The 13,772-nt window shown below is 34.9% G+C and overlaps 1 protein-coding gene across 2 annotated transcripts in view; it reads left to right on the top strand.

The window, feature by feature from the left end:
• Positions 1-6,367, top strand: part of LOC131073942 (ALBINO3-like protein 3, mitochondrial) — a 244,326-nt gene extending 237,959 nt beyond the window's left edge. For both annotated transcript variants that reach the window (XM_058010465.2, XM_058010466.2), the window contains 3 exons: positions 2,145-2,254; positions 2,371-2,492; positions 2,603-6,367. In XM_058010465.2, the coding sequence (XP_057866448.2) occupies positions 2,145-2,254; positions 2,371-2,492; positions 2,603-2,610 (240 nt within the window). In that variant the 3' untranslated portion in view covers positions 2,611-6,367. The remainder of the gene's footprint in view (positions 1-2,144; positions 2,255-2,370; positions 2,493-2,602) is intronic.
• The last annotated feature ends 7,405 nt before the right edge of the window (positions 6,368-13,772 follow it).

Below are 13,772 nucleotides of genomic sequence, written 5' to 3'. Positions count from 1 at the left end.
CCTAGCCCCCACTTTAGTGGGGGTAAGAGCTTACGTTCATACCTGCAGTAAAGTATGAAGAAGCGAAAGATCCTTTCATCAAAACATTGAAGAGATAGGATGACTTCAAACTCAAAAAATTGGTAGCTTCCAAGACTTAGGGTCTTATCTAAACACAATGCCAAGATAAAAGGTCAAAGATGCAAAACACAAAGTAAACATATATTCAAAGTGTACTTAAAGCATACACAACACATGCATGAAGTGTACTTAACAAACAAGGCATGGCATCTTGGATAGGTAAGATCTGCATAATCTTTTTAGGAGCCATATCCAAAAACACAAGGCATGACATCTAGGACTAGTAAGATCCTCAAATGTTCACTAGGAGTCATGTACACAAACACGCAAAGCATGGCCTCTAGGACTAGCAAGATCTATCGATTCTAGAAGCCATGTTGAAAAGGGTTGATAAGTCGCAAGGATAGCAAGTTTTGTTATGCTAGGTGGCTCACGAACAAGTGAAGACCTCATGAATTAATAAAAATTCTAAGATATACTAGGTGAGCTTCACGCCAACAGTATCAGAGATTACTAGCCAAGCAAAACACACTGTTGGCTAGGTAATTTTGATAAATCATTGCCAAGGATAAACAAGAGGGTATTCCAATAGTACAAACAACATTGTGTTGTGTGAACAAAGTGAACAACCAATCTCATGGTGTGTGCACAAAGAGAAAGACAAAGGAATGTATGCCCCCACCTTAAAGTAATCACATACACCAATTGAGAGCAACTGCCTTTAAGGTAGTATACCTTCAACTGCCACCTCAACCTCGACCTACTCCACTCATTACCAACTCTTATCCAACTTTTTGAAGGCAATAATAATTTTAAGATGGATACTACTTGTAACATATCTCTTGTTCTTGGGATCACCCTGCAGTGCGGCGGTAGCCATGAGCCCTGTTATACGGGCGGCCTTGAGTTCGAGCCTTGCTATCGACTGCCAACCTGGCCTGTGGTGACTGCAGGGACTCCTTTCCCGTGTTCGATGGTCCCCCCTGCTGACAATGATGGTGTTCGTCGCCTGAAGGCTCCAACCCATGTTCATCCGCCAGCGATTGCTGACATACTAAGGGTAGTGTGAACCATGAGGATGGCTCAGCATGGGTGTAGAGTGAGGTAACCAAGGTATATGGTGTCGGTGCTCATTGTCAATTTCTCACTCGACAGTTTGTTCTCTGTTCGTTGGCTAGGGAATTGATGGTTGGTGCTCTCAAGCTGTATAGGTGCTTCATTGAGGATGTCGTGGCTCTCGATACAGGAGATGAGGTCCTCCCTTGTGATCTCACTGGTTCATAGCTCCAGTCAAAATCGCTTACCCAAAAAAAAAACACATCTCTTGTTCTTTCTTCCCACTCCAAAACTACTATGACATTGGCTTTTCTATTTTTCAAAAAAGGTTGGATAAAAAGGAAAAACCCCTTTTCCTCATGAAGATGGTATAAGTATCGCAGTTGTGGATGCAAGAATGCATACTTTTAAGTCCAAATATTGGCATTTCTTATTGGACTTGATTACTTTCAGATTAGTTGGTGAGGCTTGATTTGGCATACCTATTTGGTTGGTTCATGAAGGAGCTGTCCATAGATAGTTAGTTGTTCTTATGCTCTTAGAACATACATATAGAAATGCATAATCTATTATATTTTCACATCACATTGTGCAGCTATGTAATGAAGTGAAAAGTATCCACTTATTCTAGTGGCTAAGCATTTGCATCTACAACTAAATACTCTTTTCATTATCAGTTCATACTCTACCAACCAATTGGCCTTGGGAAATTTGAAATTTCCTAAAAATTTCAGTGTATTATCATGCTAGTATGAGTGAGGTAGTTTATCTAAATCAATATACCCAATACACGCTCTTGAATTTTGTCCAGATATATCATTCTCCTATCATTATCAGACAAATTTTTACATTAACTTACTTGAAACATATATCAGATAGAATGTGTCTATTGACAAGAAGCACACTAAAGGTACATTTGTTTGAATTATGATTTATCATTTACATGACAATAAATTGGTTCCATTTCACAATTTTTTAATGAGGTACATGATGGATGAATTTGTTGAATTAACAACTTGATTATACAGGAAAAGAGGGTGGAAGCAATAGCACATTTAAGAAAAATCACAGCATTTGAAGAGCCAGTGGACCTTAAGTCTAAATCTCTTTATTATCAAGGATTGTTCCTTTTAGCCAGGTGTGGAATCAATGTTCTTATATACACTATCAAAACATTATTATGTTTGCATCATATTAAGGCACATGAATATGATCTTATGTAGCTCTAAACTGTTTTCTTTCCTGCTATCTTAGCACTTTATTTAATGATGGCAAAAAAGATGAAGCTGCTCAGTATTTACGAATAGCTGCAAAGTATGATCCTTCGATGAACATTTATTTGCAAGAATGTGAAGAAACTAAGGACATTGAACCAGGCAAGTTTTGTTGTACTAGCCTTAATAGAAGAGAAACTCGAATTTATAGTCATTTGACAGTTTAATTAATGAAAATTTACAGAATAACTCTCAGATTATATCTTGTGCAGGTCGATAACTGCCCTTTGATGGTACTACATTTGTACAGGAATCAACTCACTTACCTTTTGGATCTGGTCATGGATTCTTTGATATTCAATGATATTAGGAGTGTTTACCTAACAGAATATATGATATTTTCCACCTCCAATTTCACTCATCATAAAATCTATGATGTTTGAGGTCCATGACCATCTTTGAATATGTCATATCCCAGTCTTAGTACATAATCGCTGCATTAAATAATTAACACATAGGCAATTAATTATGCCAGGCCGACCCAGTATTGATAATAAGCATTGACAAAAATTATTTATAGTGGGGCCGACCTCAATAGTAATTAAAATAGGCTATTTTAAAGAGGGCCGATCCAAACTAATTTAAGAGCAATTTTTATTGATAATAATCTATTTAAAAAAGGCCGACTCAGATGGTGCTCAAGAGGTGTCACTCTTGCCAAATAAGAGTTATAAAAAGAAGGATCTAGCCATCCAAAAAGGAGGCAAAAAATGGGAAAAAGGATATGATCTGAATATATATTAAAAATCAGCAAATCAGAAGAAAAATGCAAAAATCGAATAGGGTAAGCATTGGTTTGAAATCAGGTATCAAGCCCAAAAAGGAGCAGGTTCTGATTTTCATATATAGACAACCAAATATTAGTGAGTCTCTGTGTGGAGATCAAGGGCATCGAATCAGAATAACGTGTATATCTACCGAAGCTGAAAATCAGTAATTAAGAAGGGATTGTCAAAAGTATCAGAAATATAAGACAGTCTGATCTGAAAAAAGGGATCAAGAAATTGGAGAAGCAGCAAGATCCAATCAGACAATAGCAACCTTACATGTAATCTACACACGTCTTAAAACAGTTAGATCAAATCATGCACAATCCTATACAGTGATCTGGTATCCTAATTACCTTTCTGGTATGCAACATGATAATGTTTCTATACATAATTATTACATATCAATATATGCAATAATAAGTATGCAACATGATAATATATTTACATAACCTTTCATATATTAGATATAGGCAATAATATATAATATCTAGTCTATTGCTGCAATCAATCATGACAAGGTTGGTAAGGGAGTGTAAGGAGGGAGAGCAGATACGGAACCTCCTTCTAAATAGGCCACTCCATGCTGGATGCCCAATGTGCTTGCCACTTGGGGCCAAGGGGTGAAAAGTCACGCTCTTGGGCTTAGATGAGATGTTTTGGGTGCCCTATTGCAGCTTCCTCTCCAACCTATGCGTTGATTGATGGAGGACACACTTATATGTGGGTTAATGAAGTAGCACGGATTGGGAAGGCAAAAACAGGCTCACTTACTACTTAGACCATCCCATGTTGTAGGTCCAATGTGCCTACCACTTGTGGCCAAGGAGTGCAAACCTTGGGCTGAGATGAGGGATGTTTTGGGCGTCATATTGTGTTTCCTTATTCAACCATCCAATATGATTGATTACTATATTTGTATGTTGCCTATTCATTAAGTTCAATATATTCTACTGTTATCACAAATGACCACTAATGCAATTGATTGTATACGCAATTATTTGTTATTTAACAAACCCTAACCCTAATAAAATAAATAGGTCACAATTATATTTCATAATTTCTTTGGATCAATACCAACCTCCCCTCACCTCTTGTTCTCCTATTTTTCCTCTATTCCTCTTTCTCAATTTCTTTTGTGGAGTAGATAGCCATACATCTCTCTCTAGGTGATTAGATTACAATTTTATGATATGACTATATATATTATGCAGTCTCACCTTGAATTGAATTTCTCTTGCATTTCATTTTCTTTGAGGCAAATTCTAATTTCCATTTTCTATATTGGTAGTTTGTTATTATTTGCATATTATGAGTATGGGTAGTTTTCTATGGTTGCTTTGCAAAATCAATTACAAGAATAAAGAATAAAAATACATATGAATACCAATCTCTCTTATGGAAAAATGTATTCTTGATATTTCATAATTCTGTATGTGTTACTATACTTTAGTAGGCTTATTTCTCCTCGAGTATCATAAATTAGCTAAGTGGGGGGAAATGTAAGAACAAAAATTGTACATCGTGCAATTCATTTTTAACAGCATAAAGGAGCATAAGATATCAAAGTGCATTATGTTGCCTTGTGAAGAAGCCTTGCACATATTTTGACAACAATTCAAATTCCACAAGAATGAAGTCATACATATTTATTTGCAAGACATAATTATTGCCATTGAAATTCCATTGGTGGAACTAATGCATCCAATCTACAGATAACATAGAAACAAATACATAACTACTAGTCCAAACTAAAGTAGAAACTCCATAAATTGAGACATCTTCCTCTGTCCCAGTACTTAAACAAATCTCTCTTAGTCATGAACAATTGATAAACAAATATAGCTTTAACTCTCCTTTGAATTTAGGTACATCTACTCTTCTCTTCATTCCTTTTCTAGTCTTAACATCAATCAACTTCTCCATAGGATTTTAAAATAGAATGAAAAATCCTTGCATTTCAAGTTCATCCTCATAATCTTTAGGTTGCAATATAGCCTCTAAAGATTTTTTTATTCATAACAATTTTTCACCAAGTGCCCTCTAGTTTATAACATTTCTTCTCCTCCTACTCCATTGCATTTTGATACCTCTTTATTTCATCCATCTAACCTACACTTGAGATACTTTGATATCAATCTAATATAAACATGGGGGAAAATGTATACACAAAACTTATAATTTAGGGTCTTTTAGTTTAAGTTCTAGCATTCTACAAAAGAAAGAAGAACAAAGATAGGAACATCCATGTCATCAATGTTGGGAATGGAGATAAAGAAGTGTGTTTGTAAGAAATGTAAATATTTAGGAGAATTTGAAAGACCAACACTACAATTTAAATAGTGGATAATAAAAAATGGAACTAGGAGAGAAGTCCACAAGAGTAATTAAGGAAGAATATAGTAATTTGGAATACAAAGGTGTTGAGGATTATGTTTAAGGTGTGAACTTCTTCATGAAATGATATTTTCTAACAAATGGAAATGCATTAAAATGATGCATATTCGATTGGATGTAACTATAATATGAGAGATCAAAGGATGCAGACACACCTAGCTTGTATCACATCTACATTTTATTCACCCAATGCTATAACAAAAAATAATTGTTAGTTAATAAAAGATCAAGAGATACATAGGGATGCCCTGTGTCTAAGCATACATTAATTTCCTTTATCCTGTGTGTACATTCTTTTTAATATATAATATTTAACATGTACTATTTAACGCATTTATGTAACATGCATTATTTTTAGGACTCAACACATCCATCGGAGTAGGATTCTCACTCAAAGGTCACTCCACACATAGCCAACATGATGGCTCCACCACTTAGAGGCATTTGTGTCCACCTTTCTAGACATTTGTAGACATTTCCATATGTTTGATGATATGTACATTTATTTGTGTTTAATGATATATTTCTAGTACTTGATTACATGTTTGACATGATACGTTTATATGTCATCCGTATACATTTCTAGCTAGACCTGTGTTTGCACATTGTTAGATGATCTACATGTCTATGGACATTTATGTTTGAGATCATATATTTCTCAACTTGAGCTTACATGTTTAATGACATGTTTATTCGAGACGTGCATGTGTACATGTATACATTTGTACATCAAGATATGTTTGCATATTTGACACATGATTTGCATTTATGGACATTTATACATTTGATATATATATCATACAAATTTGTGTATGTAAGTGATTACATGTTTGCACTTATGTTAGGATCACTTCGTGTATATGTGGATGTGTATTTATAAATTAGATGTAAACATTTAATGTATAGATTATATATACTCAAACATGCATGTTTATAGATTAGATTAAGTGGACACATTTGTAAATATACAATAGATTGTGGATACATATATATGAGTTTTAAATAAATCTTGAACTTGTTGCATACATTCAAATACATCCTTAAAAATAAGTTTAATTTGTGAATTCATTAGATTATAAAGCACAAACTCTTCACTAATTTCTTTCCTTCTAAAGTGGATAAAATCTCTAACATAGAACCTTAGATCTACTCCCAATTTAATGAAAATGAAAACATCATTAAATAGTAGAAGTCATCCTTAAAAGTCACATTAAATATAAAAGTACTCCAAATTAAGCTCAAATAACAACTTACATTTCATGGTAACAAAAGTATATGCTCCTTTCGATATAATCTTAAGAAATTTATAGTTAAAGATGCTTCACAAACATTCTTAAGTTGTTAAATATCTACCTCATTGCATACCTCTTGAATAACTATGGTGGGGATGAACCCACAAAATAGGTATACTTTGTTAGAAGTATTACAATGAGGAATGCACATGCATTCAGGCACACTTCCTAGAGCTCACTGCTCAAAAATAAAAAGGGCTACAACCCAGGGAAGGCTCACTGCCTTACAAACAATCACAGATCACTTCCAAAAAACATGAATTGAGAAATAGCATCCTTAATGTCTAGTTACAGTTTCAGTTAAGCACATAACAATTTTTATTTTCTTCTCCACACTTCTTCTCTGCTTTCGAAATATCAATACATTATTCGCTCACATACACACACTCTTCATGCCTCACACAAGATTATTACATTTATTTATACATGACATCAACCTTAGAAAGATCAACAAGGTCAACTCAACACACATAAATAATTACAATGATATACTTGTTGATCAGATACAAATTATCACATGTGGACCAAAACAATGTCGACTAAGACATAGCATGGACCTAAATCATCACCTTGGACATGAAAAACCTCCAAGAATTACGCTTCAAACATTCGCAACATTCTACAAGCATCCGATTGGTCAAGACCATGAAGAACACCAATATATCGAAGAAAATCATCAATTACGAGCCCAATGATCAATGCAGACCACCAACACAAAAGTCACACTATCTAGAAACATCAACAAGTATCATGAATTATCATAGCAACATCCGCACCAATACAAATTACTAGAATCACCAACATCTTCATAGCAAACCTTAGGAACATTAATTGCAATGACTGTTAATCTTGAAAATTCACTTACGAACTTCTAAACCACGAACCACTTGAATTGATGATACACACCAACATCCCAAACATACCACCGAATCTGCAGAACAAGATATTACAATCCAGAGCAATGCAAATCAAAATTTTGAACACTGTTATAAATGAACAACTGAAAAACTACCCACAACACAGATACCCATAACTCAATCAAATCTTCAAGCGGATCTCTGAAAATTGAATTGAATCATCTACAAACATCCCTCTAAAAGCCCTTTAATAATGTGCAAACTTTGATCTTTACCATATTGAACAAACTAATTCACTAAACTTCACATCACTGTCACAGATAGAGAAATATGTTGACATCAATGACAACACCTCTTAAATATCTCTCAAGCACATATTTGCAACATTATTCCAACAATTTCACAAAACTTCCAACAATCTTCCCTTTTGGCATTGATGGCAACATATGATATGAAAAATAATCAATGGCAAAGAAAAAGAATCAACAACTCTCGTGACTTTCTCACCCCCAAAACTCTTCATAGTTTTTCACATGACTCTCTCCCCCTTTGACATCAATGACAAAGGCACGTATTTGCAATCAAATCACAAGGCCAACTCACAAAGCTTAACCTAAACATCTGACTCACAAAACTAACTACTCCCTTTGAGTAGCAACCACCAACCATCAATCTGGATCACAAGATATAACTGTGAAATGCACTTGACTGATACAAATAAATGCATCTTAATTCTGATCAAAAGTGGCAATTACCCCTAACTTGCCTCTGAGATACTCAAAAGTATCCTTAGGCAAAGGCTTTGTGAAGATGTCTGCAATCTGTTCCTTAGCAGACATATACTCCAATTTGACTTCATTTTCACTTACCTTCTCTCTCAAAAAGTGAAACTTGATGGATATATGTTTAGTCTTTGAATACAACACCGGATTCTTAGAAAGATTAATTGCACTTGAATTGTCACAATAAATGGCAATAAGCTTATCATACACAACTCTAATATCTTTTAACATTTGTTTCATCCACATTATCTATGTACAATTCTTTGCAGGAGTAATATATTCTTCTTCAGCACTAGATAGAAAAATAGAATTATGTTTTTTTCTCAACCATGAAACCAATCTTTTTCCAAAGAAAAATGCACCACCACTAGTACTCTTTCGGTCATCCACATCTCTTGCCCAATCAACATCAGTAAAAGTGCTCAAAGTAAAATCATCATCTGTAGGATACCATAGACCAAAATCAACTGTTCCTTTCAAATATATGAAAATTCTTTTAACAACTACAACATAAGATTCCTTAGGATCGTCTTGAAATCTAGCAACAAGACAAATGATATTCATGATATTAGGTTTGGTCTGAGTCAAATAGAGCAATTCACCAATCATAGATCTGTGTCTAGTCTTATTTGCCTTAGGAGAATCATCATCTTTCGTCAACTTACATCTAGTCACCATAGGAGTACCAATTGGCTTTGAATCTTCCAATCCAAACTTCTTCAACAACTTTTTTACATACTTCAACTGAGATATAAAGATCCTTTTATCTAACTGAGTAATTTGCAAACCCAAAAAGAATTTCATCTCTCCAATCATAGACATTTCAAACTCATTTGCATCTCATCAACCAACTTTTTACACATCATCAACAAAAGCTTCAACAATCAGAATGTTATCATGATCAATTTTAAAGTATAGATTGCTCTCAAGGCTTGCTTGAGTCCATACAAAGCTTTCTTCAACCGGAAAACCAAATCTCCTTGATCAGTCAACTGAAATCTATCCAGTTGCTCAATGTACACCTCTTCTAATTCACTATTCAGGAATGTTAACTTGACATCCATCTGATAGACTTTGAAATCCTTGTAAACAACATAAGCAAAAAACAATCTTACAACTTTAATTCTTGCCACGAGCAAAAGTTTCTTCAAAATCAATTCCTTCCATTTGTGAATATCCTCTGCAAACAAGTCTTGTCTTGTTTCTAACAACTTCACCTTGCTCATTCAATTTGTTCTAAAAGACCTATTTGGTTCCAATTACTTTTTTATCTTTAGGTCTAGGAACAAGATCCCTTGTATTCTTCTTTCAATCTGCATGAATTCTTTTTCCATTGCTTTTACCCAATGTTCATCTTTGCATGCTTCATTCACGTCCTTAGGTTCAATCTTTGAAATTGAACAATACTGAACTTGATCTTCAACAACTCTTCTTCTTGTTTGAAAACCTTTATTTTTATCTCCTATGATTTGATTTTCAGAATGGTTCAACCTTACATATCTAGGAGTTTTAGAATTCTCTTGAACTTCAACTCCTTGTGTTCTTTCTTCAACAATTGCACTTGTTCCTTCTTCCAGAATGATCTACACTTGGTTCTGAGTTTGAGCTTGCTTCCCTTTATCTATGCTATCATTATGATCATCTAAATCAGAGGATTTGGGTTGTCTTTCCTTGCCTTCATCAACCTTAACATTTGTACTCGCAACTATCTTTCTCAATCTCTTATTATAGCACCAATAGGCCTTGTTTTTGGTAGAATAACTAAGAAATATTCTTTCATCACATCTAACATCAAACTTCCCTAGATCATCATCTCTCTTGATATAACATTTACTACCAAAAATTCTGAAATATTTAATAGTAGGAGCATAACCAAACCATAGTTCATAAGGAGTCTGACCGATATCACTTCTGATATGGACCTGGTTAAGAGTGTAAACAACAGTACTCACAACTTCTCTCCAGTAGACATGTGAAACATTTCCTTCCAACATCATAGTTCTAGAAGCTTCTTAAATGGTTATGTTCTTCCTCTACACAACTCCATTTTATTGAGGAGTTCTAGGAGCAAACAACTATCTCTTTACCCCATGCTCTTCACAAAATGCATTGAACTCGTCGGAAGTTAATTCACTACCTCTGCCAAATCTCAGACACTTCAACTTCAAACCTGTTTCTGTTTCAACCATAGTTTTGAAAATATTGAACTTATCTAGAGCTTCAGACTTCTCCCTTAAGAAAGTAACCCACACCATCTTAGAATAGTCATCAATCAGCAACATGAAATATCTCTCCTTGCAAGCTTTTGACTCTAGAAGGACCACATAAATCAGTATGTCCAAGATCCAACAATCCAAATGAACATTGCTTCTTACTCTTGAAAGTAATTCTAGTTTGTTTTTCTGACTAACATTCCTTGCACATAGGGCTAGCAAGTTTCATCAACCTAGGAAGATCTCTCACAGCCTGAGTAGAACTTGTCTTGACAATGTTATCAAAATTCACATGACACATTCTTTTATGCCACAACCAACTTTCATCAATCTAAGCAGTCAAACATCTTTTATCGGCACTATTTAAATGAAAGATATTACGTTTAGTCTTTGTACCTGATGCAATCTCAATTCTGGAACTACCCAAGATTCTACATTTGTCATTATTGAATTCAAGATCATATCCCTTGTCAACCATCTATCCAACGCTCAAAATATTATGCTTTAGACCTTCCACATACAAGACATCATCGATATTGTGTTTACCGTCAAGAGAAATGGAACCTCTGCCACGAATTATACTAGCTTTATCATCACCAAACCTTACAACTCCACCTTCATACTTTTCCACACTCACAAACTTATTCTTATCACTTGTTATATGGTGAGAGCATCCACTGTTAATCACCTATTCATCTTTCTCTTCAACTTGTGCAGCCAAAACACTTTCCACATTCATGCAACTAGCAGAGTTAGTAGGTTTTGGATCATCTTCCTTGATAGCAATAAACACCCATTCATTATCACTTGAACCGCCTTTATCAGATTCATCCTTTGTCACACCTTCATCAACAACATAATAACATATCTTTTGAAATCTAGGTTTGTTAGGTCTTGACTTAGGAGTTCTTTTCGGACACCTTGAGGCAAAATGACCTATCTTATTGCAAGAAAAATATTTAAGAGACAATTTTCCTTCATACTTACTGGCTCCTTTGGGTAATCTCTTAGCAATAAGGGCTTTAAGCTCTCGCTCTTCTTCTTCAATTTCCTTCATATCCTGCTCATATCTAGATATCCTCCTTGAATAACTTTCTCCTGAATCATATCTTTGCTTACCCTTTTCAAAAACACTAGCCTTGAATGCAAATTCTGTCTTAGGAAGAGAGTCACCAAACTCACTCAATTCAAAGGCTGAAAACTTACCAATCAACATATCCCTAGTCACATTAGTCACAGTTTGGATCTCCTCAATAGCAACAACTTTGTGTTTGTATGATGCAGGTAAGGATCTGAACACTTTATTAACAATCTCTGATTCTTCCAATGTTACACTAGTACATATGATATTACACACAAGTTCATTCACTTTCAGCATGAAGGAAGTGATATTCTCATCTTTTCTCATCTTCAACATCTCATATTTACCCTTAAGGATCTACAACTTGGCAATCTTCATATAACTATCACCTTCATACAAAGTTTCCAACTTCTTCCAGATCTCATGAGCAGTCTTTGGTTTCATAACATTTGTCATCTCAGAATCAGTCAGAGCACTCAACAATGCTTCCTTAGCCCTAATATTGTATTCAACTTCCTTTATCTCATCCGAAATTGAAGGACCATTTTGAGGAATGGTATACTTGTTTTTGGTAATTGTCCAATAAGATTCACCAATGCATCTGAGTGACACTTCTTTCCAAAGAGAGTAGTTAGTGCCATCAAATCTCGAACTATCCTTCTTGTAGGTTGTCATCCCAGATCACCTCAAGCAGTCAAGCTTCTTCGAAGGAACTCACTCTGATACCAATTGATGAAATAGCTCTAAAATAGGGTAGAAAACTGAGGGGGGGGACCAAAAACCTACACAACTTTAACTTGTTCTTGGATCTAATAAATAAACATGAAAGCATAAATTAGCAATACATCATAAACACACATAACACCAATATTTTTGATGTGGAAACCTTGTTAGGGGAAAAAACATGGTGGGGATGAACCCACAATAGGTATACTCTGTTAGAAGTATTACAATGGAGAATGCACATGCATTCAGGCACACTACCTAGAGATCACTACTCAAAACTAAAAAAGACTACAACCCAAGGAAGGCTCACTTCCTTACAAACAATCACAGATTACTTCCGGAAATCATGACCTAAGAAATAGCATCCTTAATGCCTAGTTACAGTTCCAGTTAAGCACACAACAACTTTCATTTTCTTCTCCACACTTTTTCTCTAGTTCCGAAAGATCAATACATTTTTTGCTCACATACACACACTCTTCATGCCTCACACAAGATTATTACATTTATTTATACATGACATCAAGCTTGGAAAGATCAACAAGGTCGGTTCAACACGCATAAAACAATTACAATGATATAGTTGTTGATTAGATACAAATTATCACATGTGGATCAAAACAACGTCAACTAAGACATAGCATGGACCCAAATCACCACCTCAAACCCGAAACAACTCCAAGAATTACGCCTCGAACATCCACAACATGCGACAAGAATCCAATCAACCAAGAACATGAAGAACACCAATATACCAAAGAAAATCATCAATTACAAACAAAACGATCAATGCGGACCACCAACACAGAAGGTACACAATCTAGAAACATCCACAAGCATCTTGAATTATCATAGCAACATCTGCACCAACACAAATTACTATAATCGCCAACATCTTCATACTGAACCTCAAGAACACTAACTGCGATGACTTTCAACCTTGAAAAATCACTTACGGACCTTTAAACCACGAACCACTTGAATTGATGATACACACCAACATCCCAAACATACCACCAAATCCGCAAAACAAGATGTTACAATGCAGAGCAATGCATATCAAAATAATGAACACTATCATCATTGAACAAATGAAAAACCAGCCACATCATAGATACCCATAACTAAATCAAATCTTTATGTAGACCTCTGAAAAACTAAATTGAATCATCTACAGACATCCCTCTAAAAACCCTTTAATCCACAAAATTTGATCTTCACTATACTAAAGAAATTAACTCACTGAGATTCACTACATCATTGTCAA

The sequence above is a fragment of the Cryptomeria japonica genome, chromosome 9, assembly GCF_030272615.1.
Source record: "Cryptomeria japonica chromosome 9, Sugi_1.0, whole genome shotgun sequence".
NCBI lineage: Eukaryota > Viridiplantae > Streptophyta > Pinopsida > Cupressales > Cupressaceae > Cryptomeria > Cryptomeria japonica.
Note: the sequence above shows the minus strand (reverse complement) of the source record. Positions and strands in the feature narration are given on the sequence as shown.